Genomic DNA, 12,354 nt, shown 5'->3' on the forward strand with positions numbered 1-12,354 from the left:
AAGGAGACTAGAGTAGGACTTTAGGTCCCTTACAACATACACAAACATACCACAGTCCCAATCAAACATGGACATGTACAATCAACCACATCACTCTATTATAGGCTCCATTTACATTCGGAATGTTTTGAGAATGCATTCTCCAACCATGACAGTAAAAATCTCCAGTCTCATATGCAATATTGTGTGCTCTCCGTAATCATCTTTATGCTGGATAATAGCAAAAAAGAATTGATATCAAGTTACGATTAACAATTCATATCAACCATTAATTATCGAAGGTCTGGCAAAGTAAGAGATCATGTCAGAGCAATGTGATCCAAAAGACGGCCTAAATGTCATCTGTCATGTAGAAAGTCGTTAAAATAGAGGCTTGTTTTCCTCGGGCTGGCTCGGGTTTCACTCGGCCACGGATAGATTTCTGTTCTTCAGCGAAAAAGCTGGCATTCATATATGATATCGTCTACTTTATAGCATGACTGAAAGCTCTAAATTAAAGCTTTTTTTCCCTGTCTCTCCACTCAAGGCGTTTTTCCAATTGGTTTGGGTTGAAACGGCCTCTGTGTGAGGTAAATGTCCTTTATTCCCGCATAAAGCACACTTTACCCGTTCCTTTAAAAAACTCCCCACTTAATTAATGTTTTACAAGTGCCGCTGTATTCTTTTTCAGAAAATGCCTATCAAAGCGGGCAGGTTCCGATTACGTACACTAATTGAAATTCTGAATTTCTCTCCTCTCCCTCAACACAATAAATGCAGCATTTTGTAGTCCACAAATGACACCAAATCATCAAAGTAATGTGGGCTTTTCTTTCTTTTTACCCCCACTGTATTATCATGTTCTGCTGGTGGGTTCATGAGACAGCTTCATAAAGCAGTAAATGCTTGGGGAAGCCTGTGACTGTTTGTGTGGCTGTGTGTGTGGCTGTGTGTGTGTGTGTGTGTGCGTGCGTGCGTGCGTGCGTGTGTGTGTGTGTGTGTGTGTGCGTGCGTGTGTGTGCGTTTTGTACAGTAACTCCACCAGGGAGCTCATAACAGACGGCAACAGCTATCCCCCCAGCCTCCAACTGATGATGTTTACAAAGAAAACGGCCATAACACAAAAAGTAATGAATTAGGACTGAACCAAGTCTATAGCTCTCAAAAAGATACTTGGCATTGATAGAAGCTGTATTCATGAGGTTCCAGTTTGGTGAATGTAGCGTGTTTCCCAGGTATGATAGTGTGTGCTGTGTGATATAGTCAGACAGGTTGTGTGTGAACAGCTGCAAGTTGGAGCCGGAGCCCTTTGTAGGAGAAAGGGAGACCAGGAGGACGATAGAGGCTCGTTTTGGAGACGGTGATGATAGAGACAGCAAACAGCAGAGGAGGAGCTGTAACCTCATCACCACCGTCTACTGCGACCTTCGGCCTACACGCCAAACAGCGTTTGCATACAAGGAGACAAGCCTGTCACAGTGAAGCACCACTGATGTGACTTTGTGCTATGGATGACTTGATCGTTCTCAGATGTAAAATATAAAAAAAATATTTTTGCTTGGCACAGCTAAACTAAATGTAGTAGACACAACTCAACTAAATGTAGTAGACACAACTCAACTAAATGTAGTAGACACAACTCAACTAAATGTAGTAAACACAACTCAACTAAATGTAGTAGACGCAACTCAACTAAATGTAGTAGACACAACTCAACTAAATGTAGTAAACACAACTCAACTAAATGTAGTAAACACAACTCAACTAAATGTAGTAGATGCAACTTTATCTACATACTCCATTTCTCTCTCAGATGTGAAAAAAAATGCTCATACTTGTTATAATATATACACTATGCACATTTAGTAGGCAAGACTAAACTAGAATTAGTATGGCACAACAACTAAATGTAGTCGGCACAACTTTATCTCCATACTTTATTTTCCTTTGTTTATCTGATGAGTTGTCTTGCTGTAGGGCAGTTATAAATGATTGGGTTCCAATGGCACAAAACCACGTCATGGAAACATTTATGAACCTTTGTTCCTAGTTAATCAGGGTATAAAAAACCAGTCCCTCTCCGCTCTTTCTTATATTTGCCTAAACTCCCTCTCTTTCCATGGGCATTCTTTTATTGGTTTGTTTTGCATGCATGGGGCATTATAACTTTGCATTCTTTCTCAAGGTCAGTTGCCTTGGGTGTCACGCAGAATATTTGCTTATTGGCCTTTTCAGGTCACTTTTATTATATTTATAGCAAATCATTTTTGATAAGGGATGTGAAAGACCTATACAACAGCATCATAAATGGGAGAGGCAAGACTGAAATAAGGACAAAGGATAAACTGAATTTCTTTTTTATCTCGGACACGTTGATATTTTCGACTCTTTCTCTCTCTCCCTCTCTCCTCCCCCCTCTCTCGCCAAGCCAAAGTGTGGGTAGGCTACTGCACGGAACTGGTTAGATTTACTCCAATAGCTTCTCTCGGTGTGGGCAGTGAGCGAGCTCTTGTTTCATAGAAGATAAGTAGCTCCCTGTTATCTCTCTAGCACTATAATCACTTAACAAAGACTCAGGCATTTGCACAAATTAAAACATCAATAATGCACAAGTGCTTTCCAGTTTCAGACGTAGAAATACCCCCCCCCCAAAAAAAATGCCTCCTAGCTCACCATCATTGGTCCTGCTGATGGATCAAAAGGTATCATAAACAACACCTCCCCTTAAAGTGGACCGTCCCCTTAATCTTTGTTTATAAATGTGGGGTCAACTTTAGAGATGGGACCAAAAAGATGGTTTGGGGGGGTGTTGTTTTAGAGCGAATGCAAGTAAAGTGGTGGCGCTTCAGTGTAAACAGCCAACACCCTTGAGTGGCGTAGCGTGGCGTCCTTCCATAAACAACACCACCGCTAAGTCGCCAACATTTATGATTTGTGGTCACAATGGGAATCGCAGCCATGGTTTTAAGTCCAAGTCTGCGTGTTTTGCCCTATCGTTAGACAGCTAAATCCGCCCAGGCCAATTCTTATTTACAGGACATGAAAACACCAAACAGTAAAAAACTGTATGATATGGACATTTTTGTCTACAATGAGTTGTAGGATGGTAAAACCACTATGAGAAAGGGGGGTTAGAGTTAGAGCTGGTGGGTGGGGGAGTTACATGGGAAAAATACTTGGTGACACTAGCGAGTGGCTCTACAGAAAACCTTCAAAACATTATTCATAGATGATACAAAAAAAACATTTTTACAACAAAAAAACGACATGCTTTATACATCCTAAATCATCACCTACAGTTTGTCGTGGATGTGCATTAAACAGGATGTTTTGCATTGCTTATGAAAGGGTTACGTAGTCTCCTTTTGACTTGCTGGTGCTGTGACTGGCATATTAGAGCGGTACTAGCCGCTACATGTCAATGTAAGCTCATGACCATCGCTGTGTCACAAATGGCACCCTATCCCTTAAATAGTGCACTACTTTTGACCAGAGCCCTTTGGGCCCTGGTCAAAAGAAGTGCACTATAAAGGCCATAGGGTGCCATTTGGGACAAGGGACATCTCTGTTATAACAGGGACAGAGGACGATCTATCCCATACAGATGGCCTCAAGGACAATTACCAGTAATGATTGGTTGCTTGGTAAATGAGGGAAATTCTATTTGCCACTGCTCTTCGCTGATTGCGGACAACAAGCCTGAGAGATCTGATGATGAACACGCATGGGTGCCTTTAAACTTAAACGTTACTTCTGCATGTTTGTGGTGAGATTTGACATGAATACACACTGGAAAGGAACATTTCCTCAAACTGAGGAGGCTCTGGTGCTCAGTAGTCGAGCTCTAAAGTATTACATTCTAACTGTCATATTTGTAGGTTCTGTACAAAGGATCCGAGGGCAGAGTTACTGTACAATAACAGGAACATTGATTTGGTACATGAATGTGAAAATAAGAACACGTGTGACTGGACTGAAGAGAAAGCTAAAACAGTTGTGAAACGTGTGTATTCTAGCCACTTATAAATGATTTTAGGATCTGTATTCTAAACCTAAACAATTATCACAAGCGTTTCTTTCAATCCTTTTCAAGTCCTCCCTTTCCAGATGTCTGTATTGTCCCCTTCCTCTCGGTTCTCTCTCAGTTAGCCCAACAAACAATCCCCTTGTTAGCAAACTGTTAAGACAGCCACTCGGTACACAAATTGCGCTCGACCAAGCGAATTTGTTTTGCAAGGGTGACCTGTTTAATCATCTAATTTTCTTTGGCGGACATTTATTCATCTGGTTTCCACGGTTACGGAGAACATTAAGGGGCTCCAGTAATAAGGCTGGAGAGTCAAACAGGTAATAAAGAAATGAACGCCATTTTCCAGCAGCCGAGGAGTCGGTGAAATGAATCAAGGGAGAGAACAGAGGGAACGTGGGTGAGGGGCATGAGAGGGGGCCTCCAATATTGTTAAAACAATAAGCCCTTACTGGCTATGTTACTCTGAAGATCAGCTGGTACGGTTCTAGACATGACACTTTGGGCACAGAGCAGATGGGAGTCATCGAGGCAATGCGCAGTTGTGGCAACTGCTGTGTGTCAATAACATGTGGGGGCGAAAACGTGACGTTTATGAGGCACGGTGAGAAATATTTCATAGTCTTCTCAAGTCGTATCATGTTGTCCAATAATGTCCTATTCACAGCTAGGGAATATGTAGCATTCGCTGTATGTTTTCCACATACAGAGACTCAGCTGAAGAGCTGTGTTACTGCTGATTGCCAAATAAGGTAATTGTGAGACGTCGCAGTAAGACAGAAAAACAACCTACAAATGTAATCTAATTTTGAACTTCACACATAAGCTGCAGAAACTCCACAAACTGCTTTAAAGCATGAACAACTATTAAAGCATGAACAACTATTAAATTAATTTTAGGTGTATCTGCATTTCAGATGTTTAATTGGTGTCATATGAATTGCCTCATTCAGGCAGTATTGAGGTTTGTTTTAAACAAACGGAACAAATGTTCTCAACCAAACCTCTTCTTTTTGTCTGGTTTAACCAAAACCATTTTAACACAGTGACAACACCTGTCCCCCATCCCTTTGCGGCAGAACAAAGCAAATCCAATTATTTTCTCACTTGCTGCCGCATTACTTGTGTGTGTGTGTGGACATCGTTCGTGGCCGGCTCCAGACTGACTGAGGTCTGGGAGTGAAGCAAAACTGATGGCAGACAACATGTCTCAGGAGAGGGAAAGATGTCAGATGACCTGGCCTTTCTCTCTCACAAGCACACACGACCATTAACGCAGCCTCACACACCATGCGCTCCCCTCATTAACCTGTACTGAGGCCAGAGCCCCCCCCCCCCCCCTCTGAGGCCAGAGCCCCCCTAAGGATAGAACTTATGTCATACATAGAGTGAGAAATCCCCAAAAGGGGTCTCAGAAAAAAACAAGCAGTAAAGAAATAATAATAATGTTCTGGGCATAGGACTGCCAACTGTTCCGCTAACAGCCTCTTAACAGGTGTGGGCCCTAGAACCATGTAATCCGATCAAGTTACAGAGTCTCTCTCTCTCTCTCTCTCTCTCTCTCTCTCTCTCTCTCTCTCTCTCTCTCTCTCTCTCTCTCTCTCTCTCTCTCTCTCTCTCTCTCTCTCTCTCTCTCTCTCTCTCTCTCTCCTCTCTCTCTCTCTCTCTCTCTCTCTCTCTCTCTCTCTCTCTCTCTCTCTCTCTCTCTCTCTCTCTCTCTCTCTCTCTCTCTCTCTCTCTCTCTCTCTCTCTCTCTCTCTCTCTCTCTCTCAAATGACAGAATTGAACAGCTGTGCTTTAGATTTATCATGTACAGACAGTAATTATTGCTGGTGCTGCCTTCTACTGACCCAAGTGAATAGAATGTCAAAATAAAAAAACACGACGAATCAGGGGAACCTGGGGTTGAGGGGTGGAGGGTTGTGGACGCGGTGAGTTGGGGACACGAGGTGCAGGGAGGGAGGGGACTGGGGGTGGTTGTCTGAAAGCCACCAGCGTCCTTGTTTGCAGTCAATTACCAAAGAGGACAGGGGTATTGGCTCTGGAGCTCGGCAGTGCAAACACGAAGGTGACAGACAAGAGACGTACATGTTTGTTTCTTTTTCTCTCTCTCTCTCTTTTCCCTATCAAAAAGTTATACCGAAACGGAAGGAGAGGACAAATTCAAGATGGCAAAGACAAATTCAAAACAACACCTCATAACCCTAACCCTACTCCACTGAAACTACAACTAAACTACAACTGATGTTACGGTAACATGACAAAATGTGATTTTACGACCACCCAAAGTGCTTTCTTTGTTGTCTCAACCCCGCTGACCCTTCCCCTGTATTTGTCCCAGAGATGAGAAGGTTGAGGTACTCTCCAGAGAGATGAAATGCTGATAGTTTATCTATGTCAATCACTGTCCCTATCATTAAACAGTTAACCCAACGTTTCTGTCCCAGGTCCTCCATGCTACTCGCACACTGTCACATACCATACCCATCCTGGCCACCCTAACCTGCATAAGGGGTGGTTCACACCTTCGAGACCCCCCTGCCATATTTAAAAGGATTAGTCAACGTGTTTTGTGCCGGCTTAATCTCTCTTTCAGACGGGCCTAATAAGTGTGCTTCGATAAGCGAAGCATGCAAATTCATTCGAGGCCAGTGGAGCCTGTGCTTTTCAGACAAATGCAGCATAGTCTTTCACACTGCTAATTGTCTCCACATTTCTCCTCCTTTTCTCTCTTATATGGCATATCAACGAGCCCAGATGATTCTTCTCCCATACTTTGCATGAAATTATAATTTCATATGTAAAATTGTGAATGAAACGGCGCAGCATAAAAGCCATAGAGAGAAGCCTCTCTATTGACTCTGCACATGTGAATACATGACATTGCACATTGGGGCTTCAGATTAACAAGTTGAGATGATATCCTCCTCGTATTTTATTTCATGGGGTTATAGCAGAAAGAAGATAATACAACTCAGCCTACACACAAATCTGAGAAATATAAAGATGTCGATTTATCAAATGTCATATTTTTTCAGGCAAATTCGACATATTTTGTAAATGTATGAGACACTCAAGACACAAAATAAACATATTTGCAATTATACTTGTACTGAAAGAATATAATAGAAAATAATAATAATAATATATATTTTTTAAATCTAAACTTTTTTTTTCTTTAGCTGGGACAAATAAGTTTTTAGTAATATATATATATATATATTTTTAAATTGCCCTGGTGGATTTGAGGATAATAAAGACATAACGAAGGCCTAAAGGTGCAACCTGTTTATTATTCTGGAGTACTTCCTCTCCGAGTATTAATAAGGCCATTACTCCAGATTGGTGACGGGGAGCTTTGAGGTTTTAATTAGGTGCTGGCCACTGCATGAGTGCACAGGAGTGAAGAAAGGGGGCGGCCATGCCACTTGCCCCTGCTCCTGGCCCATATCAAGTAGCCCCCCCTGAACGCTTTGCCTGCCTACTGCTGCCCGGGAGATGTATGGACGTCCATGTGCATCTGGACTTGATTTAAGCATTTGAGCGTTTGATCTCGGATGTTTCTCCCTGTCTGCTGGTACAAAAAAAGGAGTTGGTGCGAATTGGGTATTAGGGGGGGACTAAGGTAATTATGGTGTAGGGTGGCTTGTGTCTGATGACGGGGGACATGCTCAGGCAGGACTCAGCTGTCCTTCTCTCTCTCTCTCTCTCTCTCTCTCTACTGCCTGTGCTCCCTCTCCCTCTAGCTGTTCTAAAGCCTGGTATAACACACACAGCCTCACATAACATCAATCACACACTCACTCGGAGCGGACCATAAAACTACACAAACATATACATTGCGATTAACTATGACACTCTTTTTTTTTTTTTTTTTTTACAATGCCCCAATAATTGTTCGTACGTGTGTGTTTTGATTTGAAATGAAAATTAACGAATTGATATGAAAGTTACCTGTGTCAAAACTACAATATGGAAATTATTGAAAAATTTAAATATATTTAGAAAATGTAATTGTGAACCAATTAAGTAGATAAATAGCCTAATGAATATACGTCTTAAATTGTTCACAGTTTTGCATAACTCTGTTGTTAAAAATTTACTGAAGTATGAACTTTTGTTGTGCTTGAAAATACAGAATTTCATTGTCATTCACAAACAGTCAGTCATCACAATGACATATTCCGATATATGTCAGTGATAAGAAAAGCACACCTTTATGTATTGTTTTCAGCAATATGTAAATAATATATTGGGAATTCAAATGTTTTGCCTCGGTTGACATGGCGATACTAATCACCTCATTGCTAAAATGCACTCTTGCCTGACAGGGCTCCACAGAATAACCAGAGTCCACCAGAAGAAATCGGCATAAAAGGGGTTAAAGACAATGGCTTGCATTCCACCCCCCCCTCCAAACGTCGCCCTGCTAAATTTATTTCAAAACTCTGTTAATCTGTGGTACACAACATTCTCATTAGCATAACCCAGCCCCCTCATAAAAATTCCAGCTAGTTTAATTAAAAAATGTAAATTTACTGTCATCCGAGGAGCCGGAGAATCAGGACAGCAACAGCATTTTTTATTGCTTAAGACATCAAATTGATTCGGGTTATGGCTAAATTGTGATAAAAGGTTATGGAAGGCTGCAAGACCTCGGGTCTTGTTTTCCCCCATCATTTCACCCTTTTTTTGTAGAGGGCCGTAAAAGGTGGAGAAAGGCCCACCAAGGGTTAATCAGACAACTCACTGAGGGAGAAGGCAATCGCTATTATGACTCATAAACAAGTAAAAAAATAAAAAAACATTTTCTGAGCTGAGTGAAAAGTTTCAAATTAGGGTGTGTCTGGGTGGATCGAGGGTTATACTTGTTTACTGGTAGTTTCAAAACTATAATTCAGGACAACCAAGGTAACATCTAGATAATAGCCAAGCCCTTAGGTCTGTTTGTGCGAGTTTGTCGGCAAAATGGTCTACAAGTTGATTGTCACTGAACGCCACACTTCATAAGAATTGTATTATCAAGTATTGGCATTCTTTGCTTCTACCTCAAACACGTTATTTTAATGTTGAATGAAACTGTGTAGGGCCCTCCAACATATAAGGACAGGTGCAGTAGAGAGAGAGAGAGAGAGAGAGAGAGAGAGAGAGAGAGAGAGAGAGAGAGAGAGAGAGAGAGAGAGAGAGAGAGAGAGAGAGAGAGAGAGAGAGAGAGAGAGAGAGAGAGAGAGAGAGAGAGAGAGAGAGAGAGAGAGAGAGAGAGAGAGAGAGAAAATGAATTCTTATTCGAAGGTAAGGTATCAAATATGATACAGGAAAAGGACATTGCTTAGTTATAGCAAAACCCATTGTACACTATATCAAAAAGTACTTTAAATAAACGGTAGTAAAAATGCATAATTCAGTTAAGTTTATATGAATTGAAAGTGGAATAATATATCAAACAATTTCATCAACCAAATTTTCTCAGCAACGTTCTGTCATTTTTAGCCATACAAAAGGCTGCTTTCAAAATGATGAACAATCTTTCACCAAAATAGTGATTCCAGGAACTTATAAACAGGAATTTACTATGTTTATTGCTATCTTCAGTCTTTGTTTAAATTAATTGCGTGAAACAGAAATAAGTTAGGTTACAGTCAGTGTGTGTCCAGAATGACTCACAGAAAAGTAACACAGTCATATGTATCAATGGTAAAAATAATTAAATTACGCATAGGAAAAACACTCACACACACTCAGATACAGAGAGGAGAACAAAAACACACATGCGCAATAAACAAACACACAAACATACAGTACACAGCTATACGATGAGCCAAATTCGTGGATATTGAAGAATATGACGAGGCTTCATTTAATCTGTTAACTGACTTTAAAAGTATCCCAGATTAGAATATCAAAGTCTAAGTAAGAAATGTAATCAATTGAAATTTTTGAACAGGTTAGTCCAAAAAAGCATGGGGGAGAATGACACCATGAAATGTTTCAGCACAAGCTGTGGTCTAGAAAACTCTGGATCAGATATTTCACGCCAAATGAATATTGAACATTCCTACAATATTTAAGACGTACACATAATTTGATAAATCATTGTATATATGGTACTGTGTATGTGTATATATTCTGTGTTGTCTCCTGTTTTAGTTATGTATGCCTAAACTCAATTCAAAATGAATGGAGCAACCAAAAAAAGGGATAGCAGTTGTTGCTGTGCTCCCTTTACATGTGTGACAACATAAGGAACACAACAGTTTGTTTGCTTTGTCCCCTTGGCAACAAGCCCTTAGGCCATTCAATACACCCTAATGCCATTTCACATACCTACGAGGGTGAACCAGTCTGTATTTCTACAGTATGGAGCGTATTCATCTACTCAAAATCCTAAAACCAAATAAAGGAACCAAACATTATAAAAGAGAAAATGAAGTGAAAATGCCTTGCAGTGTGTTGGTTCACTTCAGAGCACAGATATACACTTTGACTCTTACAGGAGAAAATGAAACTGGCTCAGCTAACTTTTTCCCCCCACTTGAATGTGCTGCACAGTGTTATGAGTACACTAATGTGTGCTCGTGAACTCAGAGATCATATTTTGATATTGCAACCACCATTGGGCACTGTCAAAGAGCTATAAATAAGGGTGTACACTCGGGTGTATATCTACACAGCATGTGTAGTTTAATATTGGACAACTTCCCCCCTCTCGGTATATTTAGTATGTGATAAAGGCACACCTTTAACTGTCAACTAATAAAACATCTGACCAAGATAGTAGAGAAGAAGAAGAGTACTCACCATATTCAGGGAAGTCGAAGTTAAATCCTCTCAGACATGTAACTTTCATAATATTACTAAACTCTGTTAGAAAATCATTAGAATGGTTGGTTGGTGAAGGGGGAAGCAGAGCGGAAAAGTAACTAGATAAAAAGGCTTCCTTCAATCATGCACTAAACTCCTTGACATGTAATCTGTCAATAGTTTGTTGCTGAGATAATGCCGGCTGCCACGAGTGAATTTGATTGGCAGCTGGGGTCTGGCCCCTCCTCTCTGTAGTTTGATGGGGGGTGGGTGAAAGAATATAGAGCCTTCCCCTTGCTTGCTTGCTTGCTTGCTTGCTCCCTCTCGTGCGCTCGCTCTCTCCCTCTGGTTCGCTCCCATACACACACACACACCAAGCTGTTGGTGATGTTGTCTGAATAGGCTAGGAAATTACGGCAGAGCAGGAACCGGAGCAGTTTTTTTCCTCCCCTCAGTGGGCTGGCCCTTTCCATCTTTGTGGTCTACTAGCCTTTCAACTCTCTTGGGGTGGAGCCTTGCCTGGCTCTATTCAAATGAGGAAGGCAGCAACATTAAAAAGAGGTTTAGGGGGAAATAATGGTTCATATAGAATATTACACACTTTTAGGATATTGCTCAGAAACTTGACTTTTTATGGTTTTCAAAGGTAGACTAAGATGATTATTTTTTCAACATTTTATCAGGTAATTTTATTGATATTATTCAGGTTGTAGTACTATAATAAACCAATGTTTTGCATGATACCTATATATGTTATGGTATAACAATTAAAAAGTGGAATTTGTGGAAAAATAAAACGTGCATTGCAACTGGAGATTACGAACACAACATTTCTTGAAGACTGTTATAAATATATCACATTGACTGAAGTCCCTTACGGGAAGAAAACAAGAGTACTGACCAGATTCACATATGTTATGAAACTTTATCCAGCACTGTTGGTTTAGAAATGTACAGGTATATTAAATATTTCTCCCAAATACCCCAACAAACAAATTTGCCTCTTTTTCAGCAGTCTTTCTTTAATTAATTATCTTTCTCTCTCTCTTTTCTCACACTCTTTTATTTTTTCTTTCTCTCTTTCATTCTCTCTCTCTCTCACCTTTCTCACTCTCTCTACCCCTTTCCTTCCCTACATCTGATAAGGTATCAGTTTTCATTGTAATTTCAGGTGAAATTATAAACGACAGCCGTTACCAGGTGACAATCAATACTTTATAAGACAAACCCCTAGCTTATTTGCCTGGCAGTTTCTTCCGCAGTGGCATGCAAAGTTTGCCTCTGGACATTCTGCACATAATGTTCAATATTACCAGTGTATTATATAAAATATTCACGTCATACACATAGTATAAGATCATTCAAACGTACTAGAAATTAACCAAGACAACATTGAGACATTAGTGTGCTTTCTAACACAAACAACTTCAATGACGAATAAGTAACAACAATTTTTATAACAAAGAAAACATTTGAAAGAATAACACTAGCGTTCAATGTTTTTGAAAAAGGGGAAATATACTTGTCTATGGTTATAAAAAAAAACA

The 12,354-nt window shown here is 40.4% G+C and overlaps 1 protein-coding gene across 2 annotated transcripts in view; it reads right to left on the bottom strand.

Annotated features, from left to right (window-relative positions):
* casz1 (castor zinc finger 1) overlaps window positions 1-12,354 on the bottom strand; it is a 257,144-nt gene that overhangs the window by 82,863 nt on the left and 161,927 nt on the right. The window contains exon 1 of one of the 2 annotated variants that reach the window (XM_071371975.1): window positions 10,805-11,240. The exons of the other annotated variant lie outside the window; for it this stretch is intronic. Within the exon in view, the coding sequence (XP_071228076.1) occupies window positions 10,805-10,853 (49 nt within the window). The 5' untranslated portion in view covers window positions 10,854-11,240. Of the gene's footprint in view, window positions 1-10,804; window positions 11,241-12,354 lie in introns of those variants that run through there. 2 annotated transcript variants of the gene reach the window in all.

The sequence above is a fragment of the Salvelinus alpinus genome, chromosome 28 (assembly GCF_045679555.1).
Source record: "Salvelinus alpinus chromosome 28, SLU_Salpinus.1, whole genome shotgun sequence".
Taxonomy (NCBI): Eukaryota; Metazoa; Chordata; class Actinopteri; order Salmoniformes; family Salmonidae; genus Salvelinus; species Salvelinus alpinus.